At 37.2% G+C, this 26512-nt stretch overlaps 1 protein-coding gene and 1 non-coding gene across 7 annotated transcripts in view; both read left to right on the top strand.

The window, feature by feature from the left end:
* Window positions 1–26512, top strand: part of LOC115214194 (phosphatidylinositol 3,4,5-trisphosphate 3-phosphatase TPTE2-like) — a 97516-nt gene that overhangs the window by 32253 nt on the left and 38751 nt on the right. Inside the window, exons 1-2 of one of the 6 annotated variants that reach the window (XM_036504657.1) lie at window positions 10626–10634; window positions 15918–15920. The exons of 4 other annotated variants lie outside the window; for them this stretch is intronic. Coding sequence is in view for 1 of the 2 variants with exons in the window: in XM_029783293.2 (XP_029639153.1) it covers window positions 3793–3830 (38 nt within the window). In the remaining variant the exon portion in view is untranslated. Of the gene's footprint in view, window positions 1–3777; window positions 3831–10625; window positions 10635–15917; window positions 15921–26512 lie in introns of those variants that run through there. One more of the 6 variants, XM_029783293.2, reaches the window with a different exon arrangement.
* On the top strand, window positions 22145–22251 carry LOC115214590. The gene has a single exon (XR_003881926.1). It is a non-coding gene; the product is annotated as a U6 spliceosomal RNA (small nuclear RNA).

Raw genomic sequence — 26512 nt, forward strand, 5'->3', positions numbered from 1 at the left:
CTCTTCGTTCCAAGGTTAACTTTGCCTTTCATTCTTCCGGATCGATGAAATGAAATACCAGTTAGGCAGTAGGATCCCTATAATAACCTTTTCATATACATTCAGGAGAAAATCCTTGGCTTTGCACTTTGTTATTTTTCAGAACAGGTGTCACTATGTATTTGGAATCTCTTGCAACTCTCCTGAACGGTTCCCTTGTTTAAGTTGGTGAATGCTGCCATAATTCTTGCCTTCAGTTCATCTTTGGTGTTGCAAGCAGTTTTGTTGGTCTCTCACTCAACAACTGCGCCCCACACATAATAATCGAGGGGGTTGCAGTCTGGGGAGTTAGGTGGCCAGATGTTAGGGGTGATGTGCTCGCTGAAATTGTCTGACAGCCATGACTGGATTCTCCTGCTTGTGTGGCATGTTGCAGAGTTCTGTTGCCAGACATTGGGTGTCCAGCAGCCACCCTCTTGACCCAGGGCAGCATTAGTCCTCCAGGCACTTGATGTAGATCGCCACATTGAGTATGAAGCTATGTGGGAAGTTCAGTGGAGGCATAATATTGCCATCACTAGTGATCACTCCAAACACCATGATGTTGACTGGATGTTTGATTTTTATCACTCTCAGTACATATCCTCAGATTGATACCCAGACACTCTGAAATGTTCGTACTAGAGCTTCTGGTGCGAATGCCAAGCAGTACAGCATGTCGTTTCCAAATTTCTGGCAGAGTGAATTGCATCATGGTGCTATTTTCTCACAGATGGTGCCCAACTGACCCTACTATACTATATAGTCAACAAAATCAAAAATAAACAATGCGCATGCGCAAAATTAAAAGTATAGAATGGCAACAATTTACCCATCGTGGGCAGTACCTAAAGATTGTGCTTAGGTTGCCAGGTATGTTAAAAAATGCTGTTGGTCATGCTCTCAGCACATGAAACTACTAGTAACACATAAAAAACATATCTTGTATTTATCAAATAATATATACATATATATTTTTTTTTAAACCATTTGACTGTGGCCATGCTGGAGCACCACTTTTAGTCGGACAAATCAACCCCAACACTTATTTATTGTAAGCCTAGTACTTATTCTATCAGTCCCATTTATTGAACCACTAAGTTACAGGGATGTAGACACACCAACATCAGATGTCAAGTGATGGTGGAGTCAAACACAGACACAAACATATATATATATATATATATATATATATATGATGGGCTTCTTTCAGTTTCTGTCTACCAAATTCACTCACAAGGCTATGGTAGGCCCGAGGCTATACCAGGAGCCATTTGCCCAGGGTGCCACCCAATGGGACTGAACCCAGAACCAGTGGTTGGTAAGCAAGCTACTTACCACACACCCACTCCTGCACACACACACACATTTATATTTGAGTTGTCTAAGAGACCATAAGGCAGAGAGAAGATGCACTCATATAAATGTTAGTAGAGTGGGTATATTATCTGAATTTTATAGCATTAAATATCAATCACAGCTGTTTTTCCCCAATCAGTTTCGCGCAAAAAATATAATGGAGTGTTAGGCAACAAACCAATTATATAAATGCGCTCATCAGAGTAGCTGACATGGAAGGGAATATGGCGATTGGTCTCCATTACCGATACATCTCATCTGCCTGACCAGTCACCATATTCCCTTCGATGTCGGCTACCTCTGTCGAGTGTATATATGTAATTGGTTTCTTGCCTAACACTCCATTGTATTTTTGGCACAAAACCGGTTGATATGACCAGCCACGGTGGATACTTAATACTTTAAAATTCAGATTATATGTATGTATGTATATATATTAAAATTAATGAAAGGACATACTAATTATGTCTACCTGCTGGAAATAAACATCGATCACACTCAAATGGTGCTTTTTACGTGTCACCAGCACAGGTGCCAATCAGGTGGTACTGTCATCGGCCACAACAAGGACTTCACTTGCCTCAACAGGTCTTTTATGTATATTTGTATTAGCCCTTGTGGCCAATAAAAAGGTAAATTATTATTATCATTGAGTGTTATCCTAAGCAGGTGTGTGTTGCCTTAAGCAAAAGTGTGTTCACTTTGTTTTGAGGACTCTGGCTGTTTTACTAAGCAAAATTGGGGTGAAAATGCTTCTTTATGGATGATTTTAACACAGCACCTCCTGGAATCTATTGGACAGCTGACAGTTGCAATATTTTTTCAGGCTATTCTGAGTTCAAATCCTGCCTAGGTCAAGTTTACCTTTCATCCCTTTGGGGTTGATAAATTAAAGTATCAGTCAAATACTGGGGTTAACAGTATTGACTAATGCCCCTCCCCTTAAATTTTCTGATCTTGTTCCTAATTTAGAAATAATTATAAAATTGTGGATTAGTAGAACCAATAGAATGACTACCCTCCTCCCCCAAAATTTCTAGCGTCGTGCTAATATTAGAAGCATGTATTATTATGGCTTTGTACTTTTGTAAGAAAAGGCTGTTTAGTAAGAAGTTTGCTTCCCAACCACATAGTTGTGGGTTCAGTCCCACTGTGTCACAAATCGAGCAAATGTCTTCTACTATAGCCTCATTTGGATGCAAAGCCTTGTAAGTGGATTTGGTAGGTAGAAACTGAAAGAGGCTCGTCATATATATGTATGTACATGTGTTGTGTCTTTTTGTCTGTGTTGTCCCCCACTGCCAACACCACCATTTGACAACTGTAAAAAGCACCCACTACACTCTCGGAGTGGTTGGCATTAGGAAGGGCATTCAGCTGTAGAAACTCTGCCAAATCAAGATTGGAGCCTGGTGCAGCCATCTGGTTCGCCAGCCCTCAGTCAGAATCGTCCAACCCATGCTAGCATGGAAAGCGGACGTTAAACGATGATGATGATGCTGGTGTGTTTACATCCCATGTGACTTAGTGGCTCAACAAAAGAGGTCAATAGAATAAGTAGCAGGCTTTAAAAATATTAAAAAGTTCTAGGGGCAGGGTCGATAAATTTGATTACAAATAATTATTATTATCATCATCATTATTTAAGGCGGCAAGCTGGCACACTGGGCAAAATGCTTAGCAGCATTTCGTCCATCGTTACATTCTGAGTTCAAATTCCACTGGGGTCAACTTTGCCTTTCAACCTTCCAGGGTTGATAAAATAAGTTCCAATTGAGCACTGGGGCTGGCATAATCAACTGTCCTCCTCCAACAAATTTCAGACCTTATGCTTGTCGTAGAAAGAACTATTACTATTACTAGAGGGATCCATGAATATTTCATGGAATTAATGGTAAACTTATTGGTTTATTTCTGAAAACTTTATCCAAAAAACCCGAAAGTGTAGCCTGTGTTGTGTCTGTATAGAAAGATAGTCGCCCATCTGCTTATCATTGAAAAGTGAAGGAAATTGGAATACAATGATTATTTGATGTTCTTTATATATGCACTTTATATACTTTATGCACAATTTTATAGATTTAATACACAGTACTCTCCCTCTTTCTCTCTCACTCTTCACCTTACCCTCTTTTTCTCCTTTTTCTTTTGCTCTTTGCCTTTCCCTTCAACTAATCTTGTGAAAGTGTTACAGACAGGCAAAGTAACGGAGCAAAAAGACTTAGTTAAAAAAAAAATTACATATTTCACTCACCACCACCGCCCTCCCCATTCCCCACTTTTCCCGCCTCCCCCTCAATATTTTTGTTCCTTTCACTATTTCATTTCTTTGGAAAACACTCATTCCCTAATAATTGTAGGGGAAAAAAGAACTTTTGTACTTTCACTTTTGACAAGGTAAACACATTTACTTTGATGAACCAACAGAAAGCGGACTCAAGACTGCACGAAAGGTATTCCACTTTCTTATCTTATGTTACCTTTTTATAGTTCTGTAAATTTTTTGGTACTTCATATTTTCATTTTACTTCACATTTAATCAACTCTTTTAGGGAATTAAAAAAAAGTAAATGTGTTTTCCTTGGTGTAAAAATGGAAGTATTTTCTGGGTCATAAAAAAGTGAATTCTTTGTTTTTGTATCATTTGTTTGTTTTTATGTTTGTTGTTCCATGCTTTTTGTTGTGTCTAGAGAGAGTCATTACACTAATATTAATAACACCTGTGCTAGTTCAATTCCACACCCTTATTAGACAATTGGTTAACTATCTATGCAATTAACTGATCAATCGTTTAACTTGTTAGTTAAAAAAAAAAAAATTGACTATTTATCCAACAAGTTAAATAACTGATTAGTTAGTTCAATAGATATTTAACCAATAGACTAATAATAAAGGAGTGGTATTCAACTAGTGCCTGTGTTATTAATTTTGGCTTAATGACTCTCTCTAGATATAACCAAATTTGTTTCAACACACAAATTCACATAAAGAATCTTGCAAACCAAATACAAAAATTAAGTTTTCCTTGTTATTTTGGATTAAATGAATATATCATAGTAGCATTGTTTTAAAGCTGGATGCCTTTCCTGTTGCTAATCCTTCCGTATTTTTCAAGTAAGAGATCTCTTATTTTACACATTTTCAAAGCTGTAGTGCCAGCAATGTTATGTTGACAGAGGAAATGACAACAATATCCTCTTGCAGTGCATTGATTTTTAGAAAAGAGCAAATATAAACACACAGACGTGCGCACACACACACACACACAAGATTCTTTCAGTTTCCATCAACTGAATTTATTCACATGGCTTTGGTCATCCTGTGCCTTATAGTAGAAGATGCTTCCTCAAGGTGCCAAGCAGTGAGACTGAACCTGAAACCACATCTTTGGGAAGTGAACTTCTTAACAACACAGACATATAAAAGACTAGCAGTATCGCCCGGCGTTGCTCGGGTTTGTTTCGACCCGCTGGAATTGTAATTTTGAAAAGTAAAAATTTTGTGAACATTTTTCTGGTTGAAATATACCGAAAAGTGGCGACACAGCAGTGAAAAATGTCGTAAAAAAATAGGGATTTTCATAGAAAAAAGCAGCTTTTTGATGTAAATAATTTTTGGTGTTAACATGGTCCGATTTGAATTTTATGTTCTACAGAAGGAAGAGCAACCCTTCTTCTATCATACTCTCAATTTTGGTCAACTTGCGCCGCAGGGTCTCGGAGGAGATAGTGTTAGTTGAAGGTTACCAAACGTGGCGCACACAGACAACTTCAGCTTTATATAGAGATAACACACACACATTAATACACATACATAGACACACACACACATGGATGTATATATGTACATCTGTCCACTTCTTGCAATATTTTTATCCTTCACTTACTACACACACACACACACACTTACACACACACAAAGACACACACATGCACACACACACACACACACACACGCACACACACACACCTTCTTAGCTTACAATTTCTTTCTGTCAACAATTGACAACAGAAGTACGCTTGCCAATTAATACTACCAAAATTTAACGACAGAAAGTAAATTAAAAACCAATTTACCTTTTCTGTATTGTTATGGCAATCCGACCGTCGGTGTGTTTTTGCAAATGTGTTCAAATGAGAAGTGAGTTGTGTTTGGCGCCTTTTTTACTAATAACAAACACACACGTGTGTGTGTGTTTGAGTGTTTGTATGTAGTTGTTTGAAACGTTTGTGTTTGTCACTGTCATATATGTATGTGTATGCGTGTGTGTGAGGAATGGCAAACCAGATAGATAGCGCGCGAAGTTGTTTTGAAGTTCGCGCTCCGCTTGTGTGTGTGTGTGTGTGTGTGCGCGTGCTTTAGGTACACAGCACAGCATTACTCTCTCTGTCTCTTTACACACACTAACAAAAGCACTTCACTTACACACCACACTTTCTGTGTCGCACACCCCATCAAACACACACACACACACACACACTCACGCACGCACACATGTACATCAATGCTTTCGGAGTGAAATGTTAAAATATTGAGTTTTCTCGAATTTTGTCTTAATTGGGGGTGAAATTGAAAGAAATTTTGTATGGCATGACCGAATGGAAGTACTTGTAAAAATCATAGGTAAACTGTAATTGAAGAAATTGTGTGAGGAGTAAATCGTTATGTATTTATTTGTTTCTGTTTGCTGTTTTTTTTTTTTTGAGTAGTGGTTTAAGGTACACTTCTCTCGTTTTATAGAAATAGTTTCACTTTAATCGTTGCACACTTGCAAAGAGAAAGGAGTAGAAATTAGGGTGATAGCGTGAGTGAAGCAGATCGCTCCGTTTTTGTGTGTGTGTGTGCATGTGCTGTAGCCCACACTAAGAAAAGCACTTGACTTACACACCACAATGTGAGTTTTCTCTAAATGTTGCTTAATTGGGGTTGAAATTTAAAAAACCGGACCTGGCACGACCCGATACATTCTACTCTTAAAAATGCTAGGTAAATTGTAATTGAAGAAATCCTATATTGTAGATTTCTATAAGAGACAAAGGGAGGCAGATAAAATCTGCCTTTTATAATAAGAGATAAATGGATCTAATAGCTTTTCATAATTATTCCAATTTTTCATGAGGAAGTGCAAAATTCTTGTACCACAAATTTTTTTCTCTGTATGTTTAACCTAACATTTTCAAAGTTCATGCAGGAGTGGCTGTGTGGTAAGTAGCTTGCCTACCAACCACATGGTTCTGGGTTCAGTCCCACTGCGTGGCATCTTGGGCAAGTGTCTTCTGCTATAGCCTCGGGCCGACCAATGCCTTGTGAGTGGATTTGGTAGACGGAAACTGAAAGAAGCCTGTCGTATATATGTATATATATGTATGTATGTGTATGTATATGTTTGTGTGTCTGTGTTTGTCCCTCTAGCATTGCTTGACAACCGATGCTGGTGTGTTTATGTCCTCGTCACTTAGCGGTTCGGCAAAAGAGACCGATAGAATAACTACTGGGCTTACAAAGAATAAGTCCCTGGGTCGATTTGCTCGACTAAAGGCGGTGCTCCAGCATGGCCGCAGTCAAATGACTGAAACAAGTAAAAGAGAGTAAAGAGTTTGTTTTATATTATTGTTTTATAATTCTGCAAATTTTTGTAACTCAAATTTAATTGTCTCTTCACATTTAAGCAACATACACTATAGAATGAAATCAAAAACTTGATGCAATTAGTGAAAGAATGACAATATTTGACTAAGTATGAATAAAGACCAAAGATAAGAAATAAGAGAAAATTTAAGACAAAGCCAACAGATAAGAGAAGACCAATATAACTAAGTACCAGCTTGTAGGATACCTAAAAAAATCAAATAAAAAATTATTAGATAAGAAGAGGGAAGATGAGCTGTGGATAGCAGGCTGATTGTATGTGATATCATGTGAGTGAGAGAGAGAAATATGATGAAATAATGGTTTCACATTTTGGTACAAAGCCAGTAATTCAGGAGAGGGGATAAGTTGATTACATCGACCCCAGTGTTCGACTGGTACTTATTTTATCAATCCTGAAAAGATGCGAGGAAAAGTTGATCTTGGTGGAATTTGAACTCAGAACTTAAAGACTGATGAAATGCTGCTTAACATTTTGTCCAATTTGCTAACGACTCTGCCAGCTTGCCACCTTAACCCTTTTGTTACCATATTCATTTTGAGATGGTCTGTGTTTCTTTCAATTAATTTTAAATATAACAAAGAATTTAGTAAAATAACTTAGTTATCATTAAGCTAGTGTTAGGAACATAAATTGTGACTAAGGTTTGGTGGAAGATTTTAATTCAAAACTTATGAAAACAAGACATTTGTACTACAGAGCCAGAGGCCGTTTCAGCCGGGTTGGTATCAAAAGGGTTAAAGTATGATGAAATAATCCTTTCTGCTTAAGGCACAAGGCTTGAAATTTTAGGGGTTGGGAACTAATTGATCCCATTGACTCCAGTGTTTTCACTGATACTTAATTTATCGACCCTGAAGGGATGAAAGGCAAAGTCAACCTTGGTGGAATTTGAACTCAGAACATACTCACACACAAATGCTGATGTTTGAAAAGGAAACTTTTTGCTGGTGGAGTAATACGATTTTTGCTCTCATGACTGGACTGAGGCTACGTTGTTTTCTCATTATTAATCAATTGTATATTAACGTTAAATTATAACACTATATAGTGCAGTTAAGCTAGTTGTGTGACCACCCATTTTGGCAAAAAAATTTGCACACATTACATAGTCTTAAACTAATTTTGCCGGTAAATTTGAAACGTTTATATTAATTTAGCATTAGAATTCTTCAAGTTGTTTTAAAATAGTTATTGTCTGTATCATTTGAAAGAGAAATAAATTCTGCATAAGGTGTAAAAGATAAAAATAATTTGTATGGTATTAGTAACAAAATATTTTGTAAGAAATAGAACTTTTATCATTGGTCTTAAATTTATTTTTGCCAGTGGAGCTTTGAAAAAATAACTGTTAAAATCGAACTGCACTTTTCAAAACTTGCACTAAAAATAAGGAAGAAGTAAAATTACTACCTGCTTTTATAGCAAGTTGATGCAGGTAGGTTATCCTCCCCCCCCTCGACTTTTAGTTCATGCAATTGAAAAACCTACATTATTTATGGGATGACCCAATATATAATATATATGTATGTATATATTAGGAATAGGTTATTAGTGACATCAAAGTTTTGGTTTTGTTGCCTTCACCAGACTGTCTGTCAACATTTTCCTTGTAAAAATAAATTTAATTACTCTAGTTATATGTATTTAGTGATCCTTCAATTAATATTTGACTATTTTTATCTATAATTCCATTTAAATTCCAACATACTTACATATACATCTGTATGTGTGTGTGTGTGTGTGTGTGTGTGTATATATATGCATGCATGTATGTATGTATGTATGAGAGAGAGAGATTAACTAAGCATTGGAAAAAATATTACAGTCTTTTAACGGGTTTTCTTTCTGTTTGGACTTGGGAGTTTGGAGAATATACTGGCAATCATAAACTGTAACTAATTGGACAACTGATTAGCATAACGAGAAAGACCAACATTGATATTCATGACGATGATGATGATGTTTGAGTGAAGGAAAATAAAGACAGACAAGGATTCTTTGAAATATGTTTAAATGCAGGTATTTAAAAATATATATGGTTAGCTGTAACCAATAATATAGGTTGAGTGAGAATGTGAGTGGACTAAGACAGATATAGGGGTCTGATTGGGTGGATGGGATGAGGTGGTGTTGTGTGGGGTACATGGAGAGAGTGACAAGTTGAGTGAAGACTTGCAGAGTTCTTTTGTCAGAGTTGACGTGTGGAATGTGAGTAAAAAAAAAAAGGTAAAGATACCTTCTTTAGTCATACCGATTCATAAGGGCATCCTCCGTGTCCGATGGCATCACTTTGTCTCCAACAATTTGGTGCGACACCAGTGCAAACTCACCTCCTTCTGACAATTCATCTTAACAAGACGTCTGCGTTGGCTGGGTCATGCCCTCCGTCGTCAACCAGAATTCATCTATGAAGCAATTGCCCCAGCTCCCCTTCAGGGTTGGCGAAAGCAATGTGGTGGACAATGAAAAACCTGACTGATGACAGTCAAGGCTGATCTGGAACCCAACCTAGGCCCTCATGTCGCTGCTAGAATAGGGAGTGGTTGGAGATCATGCGGTCGTGAGCCTCAAATCGCCAGGCCTGGTCGGCATTTGTGAGAGATGCAGCATTGAGGATGAATGAAGCCAGCTCAACCCACCCCGGGTGAATACTGTCTAAAACAAAAACAAAAAAAAAAAGGGTCAACTGCCTGGTTTTATGGTATGTATATTCGTTACCTAGTTGGGGTACTGATCCATCACAGGATTAGTCATTTTTGCCAGGTGAGTGGACTGGAGAAATGTGAAATGAAGTGTTTGCTCAAGAACACAACACATCGTGTGGTCCAGGAATGAAAACCACAATCTCACAATCATGAGTTCAACGCCTTAACCACTATGCCACATACTTTCACTGGAATGTGAGTGTGTGGTTTGCAAGTGTAAAACAGAATGAATGTACAGAGAATTTGAATGTGTCAGGAATATTCATGTGTGAAAGTGTATATGTGATTGGGCATGAAAGATGAATTAAGTGTAAGAGAATGTGTAGTTGTGTACCTGTGAGGATAGAGAAAGAGTATATGTATATTTCAGAATAGGTGTGGGTTCTTTTTCTTCTCTTTTTTTATGGTGTTTAGTCAAAGGAAGATGAGTAAGGCCTATAACCATTCCTGAGCTTATGGAACTATTAAGTTTAAGCCTTTAGCATTCAGTTTACTCTGTCAAATGTAATGCTTGTTTCGCCAGATTGCTTTGAATAATCATGCATTATCTTATAGCTTCAAGATTTCAATGATGAGATAGTATATTTTTAGAATGTCATTGTAGGGTGAGAGGCTGGATCTGGCCAGTTTAAACATAAAACAGGTAGAAAGTTTTGGTTCGATATGGCCAGTGTAACTGCTAGAAGGTTGAAAGAGGGGACTTTTAACGAAGTGGACTTCCAAGAACCAGGCAGTGAGTTAAACCATGTGATAGATCAAGTCTACAATATAAGCTTTGCATATGAGAGTAAAGACTGTGTACATGAGAGTATGTTGTGCCTTTGTTAGTGTGAATATCTGTAAAGGAATGTACAGGTATAAAACATAATATGCACATGGAAGACAAAGAGAGAGTGGATGTGTGTATTTGTGCATAGTGAGGAGTGTTTGAGTAGGCACATGAATATGAATGTGTAGATGGCTGTATATCTAGACACAAGTGTTTATGTTAGCTAGATATCTTGTCTCTCTCTCATATATATATATATATATATATATATATATATATATATATATATATATATATATAATGTATGTATGCATAGCTAGCAGCAGAACTGTGCAACTGTCAAAGGGCAGAGGAGATAAATTGAAGATATCTTCTACAGTATTCATAAATGGTATTTGTTTATCAATGTTTATTAAATTAATTTAAACACATTAGTACAATATAGATCGATATAAATTTTATAGGAATCTCTATGATATGGTGAATAATAATATATTTGGTTTTTGTGGGCACCAGTTTAATAATTTTTAGTCCACTCAGCATGGACATAGATACATATATTCAGAAGTAGAGATTAGATAAATAATACATATAAATGATACACACATATGTGTGTGTGTATATATATATATATATATATATATATATATATATACACTTGGAAATGGATGTCGCATTCAATTAAATAATATATTATACATACATATATATATATATATATATACATACACACACACATGCATATATGGGTACAGGACATCAACAACAGTGCATATAACATGAAAGCTTGGTTAACTATTCTTGTCTTTCTTCTTTTCTCCATACTGTCACTCTATTAGCATATATATACATTTTGCCTGGCCTTCTAAATTTTTTATCTTTGACACTGTATACATAAATTTCGTTCATTTATTTCATTCTGAGCACTGTATACAATAATTTCATTATTATTTAAGTTCATTTTCTTTTCTCATAGTTAACCCCTTTCTTTATTCTTTTATTTTAACACACTATTTTTTCTCATTTTATCCCCATTTCAATTCATGCCAGTTTCTGTTGCTTTGCTGATTATTTTATACCTAATCTTATCATGTATTTTATTTATCCACATTTTTTAATTTAATTATTTACTCATCCTACCTACCATATCTCAGTTTAATGCATTTACTACCTGTGATTCTTTTCTTTTATTCTTTTGGTGTCCTTTCTTATTTTATTTTACGTCAAACTGTTTGACATTTGTCTTCATCTTCCTATGTCTTCGGTATTTTTATCCCCTTAGGTAATATTTCTAACATCACATTCTTTTTTTACATTCACCTAGCATTTCATTGTATTATTATGTAACATATTTAGCCTTCCTACACGCAAATTTCTCTATATTTGTTTACAAACACTATAAATTTTGAAAATTTTCTCATCTCTTGATACTTTTTAACAATGGGCCTTTAAAAATCTTTACCACCTATTGTGTGTGTGTGTAATTTGTTTGTAGTGATCAAATAAATAATTTGTTTATAGTGCCACACATTAGCTCACTCTCCTCATCAAATCAACATTGTCTGAACAGGTGCTTGGTGTACCACATGTCAGGTGCTGAAGTAATTGCAAGGCAAAATAAGATGAAGTGTTTTGCTCAAGAATGCAATGCACCACCTGGTCTAGAAACAGAAACACGATCTAGCAATTCTGAGTGCAACACCCTAACCACTTGTGTATATATACACGTATGAAATATGTGTCTTGGAATGGTATTCACCTTTAATTAACAATCAAGTCAAGGGTGCTTTAATTGCATCATTTGAATTGTTTGGCTGTTAGTCTTGCTCACCACCACCAGGTGTCATCGTTAAGCAACAAACATGCGTGAATGTGTTTGTAGTGTTTGTAGGCATATATATTCTTGTATACATGTGTATACACACATATACATACATACACACACACACACACACACACACACTCATGTGTGTGTATATTTATATATACATATATAGGGGAGGAAAAGTGAAGAATGTAAAAAGTTCTATTGAGCTGTCTAGAAATTAATTGCTTTTCTTTTGTCACATGCACTTCTCCATCTGTCTTGTTATTGGGTCAGACTGTCAAACCAAATTGTAAGGAACACCTCACTATTGTAAGGAACACTTCACTAACTTCCTTTATCAAAGAATGACCAAGCAGTTGGATACAGCAGAAGGGGGAGGCGTGCTTGGAAAGATTGAAAGAAATGTTGAATGGTCTTTCATTACGCTCTCCTAACACATAAATGAAAAAAATAAAAACCCTCATCACTTTCAGTCAATATTGCAGTCACTTTGTGGCTGTACAATCTGCTAGAAATAACAGCCAAATAACCCTCAAAATATACCTTTCCAAGTAAGGTAACATTTCCACATGGCCAGACATGCTTTCATGCAAGATGGAGATAGTAATGTGCATGCGTGCGCGCACACACACACACTCTTCGCTATCGACACCAGTGCTCTGCAACCAGTATGCCATGGCACACTGGTGTGCCATGAGACGATGCTTGGTGTGCTGCAATGTAACTTGAACATAATTTTTTCCCCTATATTTCATTTTTGGATTTGGTTTGCAAGATTCTTTATATGAGTTCGTGTGTTGAAGCATATTCTGTTGTGTCTGGGGAGAGTCATTTTCTATTTGTGCCTCATAACATAACACACACACCGGTAAAATTTCCACTTATTTCTTATTTTTATTTTCCTAAAATTTTCATTGCATCTTGCAACCTTTTCGATAGTTTTGAGTCAAGACTATTGAAAAGGTGAGTGTGTTACGTTATAAGGCATAAATAGAAAATTATTCTCCCCAGACATAACAGAATATGCTTCAACACACGAACTCATATAAAGAATCTTGCAAACCAAATCCAAAAACGAAATATTGCAAACTGCTGTTTATATTAATAATACATATGTATAAGGCGGTGAGCTGGCAGAAATGTTAGCATGCCGGGTGAAATGCTTAGCGGTATTTCATCTATCTTTACATTCTCAGTTCAAATTCTGCTGAGGTCGACTTTGCCTTTCATCCTTTCAGGGTCAATAAATTAAGTACCAGTTGTGTATTGGGGTCGATCTAATCGACTGCCCCACTCCCCAAAAATGTCAGGCCTTGTGCCTTGAGTAGAAAGGAATAATACATATGTGTGTATATATATATATATATATATATCATCATCATCATCATCATCGTTTACCGTCCATCTTCCATGCATGTATGGGTAGAACAGTCAAGAGCCAGCTAGGTAGAAAAACTACCCTAGGCTACTGTGTCTGTTTATGGCTGGATACCCTTCCTAACACCAACCACTCCACAAAATGAACTCAGTGCTTTTTACATTACACTTGCACAGGCGAGGTTAGTTTTGGCATGATTTTTACAGTTGGATGCCCTTCCAAATGCCGACTACTTTACAGAGTGGACTGGATGCTTTTAACGTGACATCAGCGCTGGTAGGGTAACCAAGTAACTCAAAAGACAAGGAATTATGAGAGGGGCAGGGCATTTGAGGACGAAAGATTAGAGTGTGACAGAGACAGAGAGACAGAAGCAGGTATCTTGCCACAACAGAGGGGGCATTAGAGGAAGTGATGCAGTATCAGATGATGAAAGGTAACAGAGAAATAGAGAGGCAGAAGTAGGTGTCTTGCTATAAAGGAGGTACATAGTTATCCAGTGAGAGAGAAGAGATAGAGAGTGAGAGAGATACAAGAAAGAGGTCAGAAACAAGTGTGCTGATGTAAAGGAGATACTTGGTTACCTAGCCAGAGGAAAAACAAGAGGAGAGAGAGTGATCAAAGGGAAACAGAGAGAGAATTTCTTTATTAACCATAAGGTTGAGAAAAAGAGAGGACAATACAAGGACAGACAAAACAAACATTGGGGTCCAGGTATCGAATGAGACAAAATGTATGAATAAACAAACAATTAAATGAGAATGAGTAATTTACAAAAAATGAAGCGGAGGACGCGGTTAACCACATGCTCACACTAAAGACTTAGCTTTCTCCTTTTTATATTCTCATTTAAACAGGTTCTTTCACTCACAACATACTTGCTATAGACTTCCCTCTTTTACGAAACACACTTTGCGACAGGCATTTCTTCTCCACCCTTAGAGTAGGAAACAGCAAAAGTGTAAAAGAGAGCAGAAGAGATATGGTGTAGTGCTAGGGTATACTAACAAGTAACAAGGATCTGAGCATAGAACCTGGGTAGAAAAATAGGTTGTGTGTGTGTGGGGGGGGACTAGCAGTATAGTGAGCAGGGCAGTGAGGGCAAGAAAGGGGAAAATAATTATGAAGAGGAAATGCGGGGAAAAGAAAGATGCAGTTAGAAGAGGAGCTGTTTTTTGATTTCTTAGGGTAGATTGGGTGAAAAGTGTGTTGTTACAGGTCTAAAATCTAAATCTGACCCTCAAAAATGACTGGCCTTGTACTTGAATTCAAAACAGCTATCTTGAAATTTGAGCTCTGGAGTCAAGGGCATTCATTTTAGAGATATCAGTATGGATCAAAGTAGAGAGAAAATTGAGATAAATGAAGTGGAGTGTCAGCTTGCAAAGTGTTGAGGGTGACTCGAGTCTTACAATCCCATAATTCTTTCTGTGTAGTTATGTTCTGTTTTTCTATTTTTACTGCTGTTATATTTTTCCATTCATTTATGATTTTTTTTTTTAATATTTAATATTTTTGTGTTCTTTTAGCTTCATTTGTTTAAACACTTTTTTGCTGTTTTGTCTTGTTAAACATTTTAAAAAATGTTTGTTTTGGTGCCTTATTGACAAATACAGAATTACTACTACTACTCCTAATGATGATTATGATGATAATCATGTTCTTATGGCTTCTAATCTTAACTGATTGGAAGTGTTATCATGTACATGTTTTGTCTTGGTATAAAAGATGGGCTACAGCAAATATTCTGCTCAACACGACAAATTTGCTTGTCAGTTGTTTGACCATAACCATTTGAGCATGTCCCTTTGTGGCTGACAATATGTGCTTCCCTGATCACGAGCAGAAGTCGTGAAGAAGCATCATAGCCATGTTTTGAGAGGAATTCTTTGGGGTTTGAATAATTCACCTCTGGAAACATGGGTGTTTCGTTCATCATCCTTAAACAACTCTCATTCAGGGACCTTTATTATTACTTCATCAGCGTGATTCACAAACTTTAAGTTAGTCGATCAACATCACAGGACTGCTTGATCAGGGTTGATCAGGGCCTGTGTTCCAGTAACAATAATGAGGAGGATTTCTTATACAAATATGAAAATGTGGATTAAAAGCAGATGAGATATTGGGAAGGTGTGCTATTCAACCTTTAACCTGGAAGAACTAATGATGTGGCTATGTCGAGCTGTCTTAGATAATGAAATGAGCTGGTTGATCTAGATAACGTTGATCTGTTTATTAATTATATCATTAGAAGATAATGTACAGTTGTATTATCAATTTGAGCATATTACTGTTTAATTTATCTATTTCATATTAAAGACCATTAGTTCACTTGGTAGATAAACCTATGCACACCCACCTCACAACTAGTAGTACACCATTTCACTGTGACCTCCCACTTTTTCTACAGTTACTTGAATAGTTTATTTCACTGAAATTTTCATATCTATGCAATGTCTTTTGCTAATGTTACTAAAACATCTCCAATTCTCTGAACTTGCAATATTTATTCCCACCTGTGTGTTTCATGCTTGCATGGGGTGGATGAGTCTTTTCTCACAGTGTCTTGCCATTTGTTGCACTCTTTTGTCATCTTCTTTGTGAGTCTCAGCTTGTTGAGATCAACTTTTACCATTTTCTTCCATGTTCCTTCCACTTGGATTTCCTTTACTTAATGTTTCCTTTACTTAGCTTTCACCCTCCATAAACTTGTATGGGTACATGCTACATCAGATTCCAATTACACCCAATCTATCTCTGGCTGCCATTCGTCATGCACATTACACATCCACTGGAGCTTAACACTAAATATATATATATTTTTTTGCACATTTTCTGGATTAACTGCTCATATTTCACTGCTGTGCATCATTGCAATTCACACAAACCTGGAAACACTGTTCAGTAGAAATAAAAGAAATCAAATCTAAGACCATGGTTTTCTTTAACAAAAAATAGTGTCAAACAGTTTTAAATGTAAAAACGAAGCTGAAATTATTTAAGAAACCGGAAAAAAGAAAAGCCTGATCTAAAAAACTTTGAACAGGATATTCTGAAACCTGATAGTTTGGATTAGGCTTTCATTTTCAGCAATGATTGAATTGTAAATAGTAACCAGAAAATCCCAGCCTTACCAATTATTGTAAAACATAATATTTAAAACATGGCACTCACAATACATCATCATCGCCATTGTTTAATGTCCACTTATCTATGCTTGCATATGTCAGACAGAATTTGTTGAGGCAGATTTTCTATGACTGAATGCTCTTCCTGGCGACCACCCTTGCCTATTTCAAAGCAAAATAATATTTCTCCATGGCCATGCATGATTTTTCATAGAAGACTGGAAATTGACCCTGAAAAGATGAAAGGCAAAGTCCACCTTGGCAAAGTCCATCATTTGTATGACAGTGACACCTCATTTACAATCATCACTTAATAACAACAGTACACACAACACAAATACAGGGTGTTCCAAAATTAAGGCAACTGAAATTTTGGGCTCCAATAACTAACAATAAATGTGATAAGATATGAAAATTATACATCATTATAAAAGCTTCGTGTGTAAGTAATTCCACAACAGCCAAAAAGCTTAAAATTAACCAAGCAACTGTCTGGAAAATTGCCAAGAAATTTCAAGAGACTGGTTCCTCTGGTGATCGACCTGGATGTGGCCAAAAAAGAAGTGTCTGGACTCCTCAGCTTATGAAAGTACCAGAGAAAAATATACAGCAGAATCCTCATCATTCCGTCAGAAAACTGACTACCACGGCAAAAATAAGCCGAACATCGATGCATCGAATGCTGAAGGAGGATCTCAGGAACCACCCCTACAAGGTGATCTGTCATGTGCACATGCAAGTTTATAAGGCCATGAGACTGGAGAGAAGTCACCTTATCCTGCATCAGATTGCTGAAGGCATGCTGCCCAACCTGGTGTTCGCTGATGAAAAGAAATTTGACATCGAGCAGATAGTAAATCACCAGAATGACCAACTTTGAAGTGTATCTGTCTCCATGGAGGGTAGACTCGTAAATCGATGTCAAAATCCACAGGCACTTATGGTTTGGGCAGCTAAGACAGCCACTGGATGGCCTCCCTTCGTTTTTGTGCCCTCAGGTGTTAAAATTAACACCCAGTGATACATTAGCAACATTCTGGAAGTTGAACTGCTTTCATGGGTGAATGAGCACTTTCAAGATGCACATTTTAGCTTCCAACAGGACTCAGTGCCATCCTACAGCTCCAAACAGACACAACACTGGAGTCAGAGAAACATTCTGTTGTTCATAGGCAAAAATGTATGACCCTCAAGAAGCCCCGATCTCAACCCATTGGATTTTTCTGTTTTGTCCATTTGGAGATGAGGATCTTGAACACTTCTCATGCTTTGCTTGATGCTCTGAAGGCAAAACTGCACCAGGAATAGGCTTTGATCCAGCAAGAAAAGCTGCGTGCCACATGTGAAGCATTCGGATCTAGACTTAAAGCCATGATTTGAAACAGAGGTGGTCATATTGAATAAATGTGGTAGTGTCATAATTGTGTTTCCTTTACCATTGCATATAACTATATTTTGCTTTGGCAAAATTGAAAAAAGTTGATTGCCTTAATTTTGGGGCACCCTGTATACATACACATATTGTAAACAAACTCGTAAGCACTGAGTGACTCAGTATTCTACAGAAAACAAAGGAATTCTCAAATGCAGGATAGCTGTGAAGACAGCTTAAAAAATCGGGTAAAGTGGCCAGTAAGCCTCCACAGGGAATCAAGCCCTGCACCGCTCAAATTCTGGCTTTTAATGGGTATTTACCCAATTTTTTTTGCTGTCTACATTTAAGAATTCCTTTATTTTCTGTACAATTTACATACATACTATTTATGTCACTATAAAAAGGAACCATATTATGAGTGTGTATTTTATTAATGTCTATTGTGGTGTGTGTGTGTGTGATGGAGGGGGCACTGCCACTTTCTCACCCCACCACCATATACATGTGATTGTATGTATACACCAAAATACATACTAATACACTCACATGCTCCATTTCATACCCTCTGTTTCTCTTGTTTGTGACAGTTCACAGAACACTGGATCTACATATTTACAAACATATATAGCTCTGGGTTTCCTGCCTTTCATCAGTGCAACCCATTTTCACATATCTGTAATCAAGGGTGAACCCTTTCATATATTTATCATTATCATCATCATCAGTTTTTCCATGCTGGTATGGGTAGGATGGTTTGACAGGAACTGGCTTTATACATATAAAATAATTTTCCTAAAAATATAAGTAATGTTGGGTTCAGATTTTGGCACAAGGCCAGCAATTTGGGTGGGGGAGTGGGTAAATCAATTTCATTATTCTCAGTACTTGATTGTTATTTATTTAATTGACCCTGAAAGGATGAAAGGCAAAGTCCACCTTGGCAGAATATGAACTTGGCATACTCAGCATTTTGCCCAGTGTTGCTAACAATTATGCCAGCTCTCTACCTTAAAAATATAATATTTGATACATTTAAAGTGGCAAGCTGGCAGAATCATTAGCACACTGGGCAATAATGCTTAGCGGTATTTAATCTGTCTTTATGTTCAGTGTTCAAATTCTACCAAGATCAACTTTGTGCTTTGTCCTTTTGGGGTTGATAAAATAAGTACCAGTTGAACACTGGGGGCGATGTAATCAACTTACCCCCTCCCCTGAAATTGCTGGCCTTGTGCCAAAATTTGAAGCCAATATTTGGTGCATTTCTCAGGGAAATATTCCGCCTCAGCTTTTATTTCCAGGATATGCTGTGCAGTGGCCCTAATGCCTGTGGCATACTGTACAAGGGGGTGCTGAAAAGTTTGTTTTAAGGGTATCATGAAAAGCCTGGCTGGAGGCCCAAACTTCCAAGTTCTTTTACAGGACTTAGAAAAACTAAAGGACTGCTGCAATAAGTGTGTGAATCTGAGAGAGGAATGTTAAATAAAATCATAATTAACTGATCCCCCCTGTATTTTCCTTTATCTAAAGCTAGGAACTTTTCAACACCCCCTTGTATAACATATTCATGAACATTTTACGATCCATCAGGTATTCTAAAAGTAAGTCTTTGTCTTTGCAGTGACCTTTTCAAGATTATTCTGCAACTCATTTCGGGTTGTAAAACTGGTTACAAGCTCAACCTCCACTATTATAGACAGAAATGTATGTAGGGCTGTGTATGTATATATATATATGCGCATGTGACTTTTCTGTAATGAGTTTCTGTGGGGAATTTTTTCCACTTAGTATATGCATATGTGATTTGTATTATCCTTTTTCTTTTTAACCTTCTGGTTTATGTTTGTGATGACTTTGTGTGTATATACATGTGTGTGTATGTATGTGTATATATATATATATATATATATATACACACATACACACACACCTACACATACACATAGGAGTTAAATTTCTTGTGTAGTATATGAGTGTGTGTATGTGTCCTTACCTGTCCAGCTTATTTTATTGTTTATGTTACCTCACAGGTAATGGATTAGTGATGTTCATTGTTTACCCCCTCCTTCCAATCCCCTCTTTCATCCTCCGCCTTTCTCTCCCTCAGACACACACACACTCATTAGTTACCGTTTACTTCAAACATTACCATTATTACCACCATTGCTTCAGCTATTGCCGGCAGTGTTGTGTACATAACACTAAATATTTACTCCTCCTCCTTCTCCCCTTCCTCATCTTCTCCCTGCTCTTAATCTCTTCTTGCTTTCTCCCTCCATCCCTCCCTCCCTCACCACCATCACACTATTATCATCCACCTCTTTATTGACTTGGAATTTTCTTGAAAGTACTTGCTTTCCAATCAAAATAACTGGTCAGGAACAAGTCTGAACTTGGAGATGATACCAGCAACAGCAACAATTCATAACCATCATCATCGTCATTGTTTTAACATCTACTTTTCTGTGCTTGCATGGGTTAGATGGAATTCATTGGAGCAGATTTTCCATGGCAAGATGCCCTTCCTGTTACCAACCATCACCTGCATCCAAGCAAAGCAATATTTCCCCACAGCCAGACATTTTCTAAACATTGTAAGACAGTGATGCTTATTTTAAAACTATCGCACAATATCAAGACATAGAGACACAAGCACACATGAATGCACACAAACACACACACAAATATATACATACATGTGCATATATATATATAAGAAAATTTAGAAAATGGAGATGTAGCATTAATATAATTTATTATCTGCAAAAATCCGACATATTCTCTTACAGCTGTTTGAATTTAGCCTAAAAGATTAAATTACAATAATCAAATCATTGTATTAGGCAAAATCTCATTAGAGGGGTAGAAAAGATATACTGTTAGGTTATTCAGTATTGTTTTGAAATCATCTCAGTAAACTATATATATATATAGTTCACTATATATATATATATATATATATGTGTGTGTGTGTATATATATATGTGTGTGTGTGTGTGTATATATATGTGTGTGTATATATATATATTCTGAATTTTTATGCTTTCCACGCATCTTCAATTGAATCTCCTGTGAGTCTATATGGTATCCCCTGATGACAGTATAAACTAATCTTGAGTAAGGTATCTTTGGCCCAACGAGTAGCTAGTGGATTACCCCTTGTTTGGATAATTACTACTTCCGAGGTTTTGCTAGCTATGAAACATGTAGTCTGGATTTTATCTATTCCATTCCCTAATTTTGGATTTCTGTTCGCATACACTGCAACCCCTGCTGCTAACCATGAACTATAAAACAATTTTTTTCAGCTTATCAAACTTCAATATAGGAAAAATTTACAACCTTCTACATCAATAAACCACTATTGTTCCTGAAAGTTGTTTTTTATATTTTAATATCTTCCTACACCTTGATCCTTGGGTCTTACCTTTACATATTACTGTTGGTCTTGTACCTAAATCAGAAATTATTATTATTATTAAGGTGGTGAGCTGGCTGAATCATTAGCGTGCTGGGCAAAATGCTTAGCAGTATTTTGTCTGCTGCTATGTTCCGCGTTCAAATTTCACGAAGGTTGACTTTGCCTTTCATCCTTTCGGGGTTGATGGATTAAGTACCAGTTGAGTACTGAGGTCAATGTAATTGACTATCTCCCTTCCCCCAATTTCAAGCCTTGTGTCTATAGTAGAAAGGATTATTATTATTATTAATAATACTCGTTAGCATACTGGGCTAAATGCTTAGTGGTATTTTGCCTGTCACTACATTATGAGTTCAAATTCCACCGAGGTCGACTTTACCTTTCATCCTTTCAGAGTCAATAAATTAAGTACCAGCTGAACACTGGGGTCGATGTAATTGACACATCTCCTCCCCCAAAATGGCTGCCCTTGTGGCAAAATTTGAAATCATTATTTTTATTATTATTGTACAAGTATTGGCTGTACATATTCCAAAACTGGAATGATACATAGAAGGTTAGCATGGCTCCTGCACAAAGATGACACACAAATTCATGAAGCATTCCATATTTCTATGAGTTCAAATCTCACCGAGGTCAACTTTGCCTTTCATCCTTTCAGGGTCAATAAAATAAGAACCAGTTGAGTACTGGGGTTGATGTAATCAACTTACTCCCTCTCCAGGTATTGCTGGCTTTGTGCCAAAATTTGAAACCATTATTGCTAGAATGGTTAGTATGCCAGGCAAGTACTTAGCAGTATTTTGTCCGTCTTTATGTTCTGTTGAACACTGGGGTCAATGAAATCAACACATCCCCACCTCCCCCTAGCTGTCCTTGTGGCAAAAATTTGAAATCTATATATATAAAGCTGAAGTTGTCTGTGTATGGCAGGTTTGGTAGCCTTCAACTAACACTATCTCCTCAGAGACCTTGCGGCACAAGTTGACCAAAATTGAGAGTATGATAGAAGAAGGCTTGCTCTTCCTTCTGTAGAAGAAAAAATTCAAATCAGACCATGTTAAAACCAAAAATTATTTACATCAAAAAGGTGCTTTTTTTTCTATGAGAATCCCTATTTTTTACAATTTTTTTACTGCTGTGTTGCCATTTTTCTGTGTATTTCAACCAGAAAAATGTTCACTTAAAGAGAATAACAAGCTACATAATGCAAAATTTTTACTTTTCAAAAGTTCCAATTCTAAAGGGTCAAAACAAATCCGAGCAATGCTGGGCAATACTGCTAGTTATTATTATTATTAAAAGGGCAGCGAGCTAGCAGAATCAGTAGCATGTCAGGCAAAATGCTTAGCAGAATTTCATCTGTCTTTACTTTCAGAGTTCAAATTCCGTCGAGGTCAACTTTGCCTTTCATCCTTTCAGGATTGATAAATTAAGTACCAGTCAAGTACTGGGGTCAATGTTATCGACTCATCCCCTCCCCCAAAATTTCAGGTCTTGTTCCTATAGTAGAAAGGATTTGTAACAAGAGGAAGATTAGAAAGACACTACCACATTGGCTAGGATTGTGTGTATGTAAGGTTTCAGATATAAGTGTTTACATGGATGTAAAGTTAAATATCAGAAGACAATGTTTTTTTATGTGAATGAACATGACAATTTATTCTATGGTCACACATAAAGTAGTAGGTACATCAGTGGTAAGTATGTCAACACTATTTTGTTGTGGTGGCATAGCACATTTGTGCTACGTCCAAAACATTCAATCACTGTTGGCTGTGGAAGGATACACATGACCCAGTGGTGAAGCGCAAGTTTTGAAAGGCAATAATCAGTTCCTGAGAAGGCACCGAGATGTAAACACATCAGTTGTTCGTCCAGATGACAAAACATTGCTGAATTAATCCTGATCAGAAAGCAGCATTCATACAACCATGGGACTTCTACCGCGCCTCACAACCACTACAAAACTCATTAGCTATTTTAGATTTGCACTTATACATTAATTTCACAAGCAAGCTGTTCCATTGATCGAATCAATTGGAACCTTTGTTACTGTAACCGACAGAATACCATTTTTTTTTTGTTTTTGTTTTCTGAATCTGTGCTGCTGTTACTCATACAAATAAAGGCCACCAACATGACTAGTAATGAACAACTCACTCAAACTACATATGAAAAAAAAGGGAAAAGGAGTTAGAGGTGGAGTAATAGGATGGGGTGAGGGCAATGGCTATAACCAGTGTAGTCCTTTATACACTGGTGAGACTGATGTGGCCTATATCTAGCCTGAATGGAAACCTGTAGGTCAATATCCAATGTGGATTTCCTGGCTCAGTAATAAAGTATGTACTAATCAAGTACATTATTATTGGCTATATTGTTTAATGCTCTCAGTTCAGATCCTGCCCCACATTCACCTTGCTTTTAATCTTTCTTGGGTCAATAAAATATACCACCTGTGGCATACAGGTAAATACTGGATCAGTATGATCAACAATACTGCCTGGGTGCTAGCATGGCTCAGGCTGACTGATATTTTGTGAGTAGGCTTGCTAAATAGAAAATGTGAAAACTCTGTTGTGTGGGTGTATGCATCATCATCATCATCTTCGTCATCGTTGTTTAATGTCTGCTTTCTATGCTGATGGTTTGTCTGAGGGCTGGCAAGCCAGAAGGCTGCACCAGTCTCCAATCTGACCTGGCAATGTTTCTACACCTGGATGCCCTTCCTAACGCCAACCGCTCCAAGAGTATAGTGGGTGCGTTTTACGTGCCATCGGCACAAAAGCCAGTCAGATGGTACTGGCATTGGCCATGCTTGAATGGTGCTTTTTATGTGCCACTGGCATGGGAGTCAGTCAGGTGGAACTGGCAACAACCATGTTCAAATGGTGCTTTTTACATGTCATCAGAACGGGACCAGTCGGCAGGCACTGGCATCAACCAGGCTTAAATGGTGTTTTTTACGTGCCACTGGCATGGGAGCCAGTCAGGCAGTAATGGCAATGATCATGCTTGAATGGTGCTTTTTACATGCCACCGGCACAACAACTTCACTTGCCTCAACAGGTCTTCGCAAATGCAGGTTTCCTGAAGTTAGTATTACAGATCATAAGATCATTTGCATCACAGAACTCCATCAGCCTGGTTTCCTCCTCATTGTGGGAGCCAAATCCGTAGCCATCATGTACACCATGGAAGCTTACTAGATGTTGTCCAACATGCCAATTGAAGTCACCAGCTACAAAGAGAAGGACCGTGTCATTTGTCGACAAGCTAGTTTGCAAGCGGGTGTCATAAAAACAGACTTTCTTTTAATCAGTTAGCGTTGGTTGAGGGACATAAGCCGAGATAATGGTTGCTAAACCATGTTGCAGCGCTAGTCTGAAAAATTATCATCATTTTGATGTCCATTTTTCCATGCTTGTATGAATCAGACAATTTGTTGAAACAGATTTTTTACAGCCAGATGCTCTTCCTGTCACCAACTCTTACTTGTTTCCAAAAGAGGTAACATTTCCCCAAGGCCAGACATGTTTTTATGGAAGATTGGAAACAAATGATACCACTTGTATGATGGCGACACTCAATGTTACAGAAAGACAGTAACACACACACACGAAGGGCTTCTTTCAGTTTCTGTCTACCAGATCCACTCCCAAGGCTTTGGTCAGCCTGTGTCTATAGTAGAAGACACTTGACCAAGGTGTTACACAGTGGAACTGAACCTGACACTCTGCATGCATAAGAATAGCACTCCATGTGTTTGCTTTAATACTGTTATTGCAAAATTGGTGTGTTTGCATTCTCCAGTAAGCAAAAGTCCTACACTTTCAGCTTTCAACATGTGTTGGCCAGTGGAATTAAAAAAGAAAAAAAGAATACCCAATCTTTCTTGAAAATTAGATAAGTGTTTGCAACTGGAAGAGAATCCAACTATAGAAAATCTGCCTCAACAAGTTTCATCTAACTCAGTGGTTCTCAACCAAACCCTTGAGGTTCCATATAAAATATTGTTGTTAAAATTGATGTGCAATAAATTGGTTCTGCTTCTACATTACACAACATATTTTAACAATTGTTTTATACACTTCCTTATGATATTTCATATATGATACAATTTTTTAAACATTGAATGGTTTTAAGAGAGTCCGTCTGAGTAAAATAGGAGTTAAAAGGGTTCACAAGGAAGAAATGGTTGAGAAACACTGATCTAACTAGTGAAGAATTCCAGGTAGGGGTATGTGTCCACCAAAGATCAGTCTTCAGCCCCCTCTTATTCATCATCGTCCTTTAAGCAATAATAGAGGAGTTCAAGACATGTTGCCCCTGGGAGCTCCTCTATGCTGATGACGTTGCTCTAATTGCTGAGTTTCAGGTGTGGAAGCAAGGTCTAGAATCAAAGGGCCTTAGAGTCAATCTAGCAAAAACCAAAGTCTTAGTATGTAGTAAGGCAGACAAACTACAAATCTCTTCAGGTAAATGGTCCTACTCAATCTGTAGGAAAGATGTATGCAAAAACTTCATAAGATGTACTTGGTGTAAGCTATGGACACACTGATGTAACTCATGCCAACATGGAAAAATGGGTAAAGCTGGACAAACTGCTTATTCCCATACACCTTAAGGTGATGTTGTGCTTGTGTTTGAAATCATTTTAACTAATGATATAATTATGATTATGCAGTTGGTGGTTGGCAGAACTGGTTGACCATTGACAAAATACTTTGTGGTATTACTTCCCTTTACATTCTGAGTTGAAATCCTGCTTAGGTTAACTTTGTTTATCTTCCTTTTGAAAAAGATTGCGTAAATACCAGTTAATAAAATAAGCAAGCTCTATGAGAAAGACAAGTATCCATGGTCTTTTCA

Source organism: Octopus sinensis, linkage group LG7, assembly GCF_006345805.1.
Source record: "Octopus sinensis linkage group LG7, ASM634580v1, whole genome shotgun sequence".
Taxonomy (NCBI): domain Eukaryota; kingdom Metazoa; phylum Mollusca; class Cephalopoda; order Octopoda; family Octopodidae; genus Octopus; species Octopus sinensis.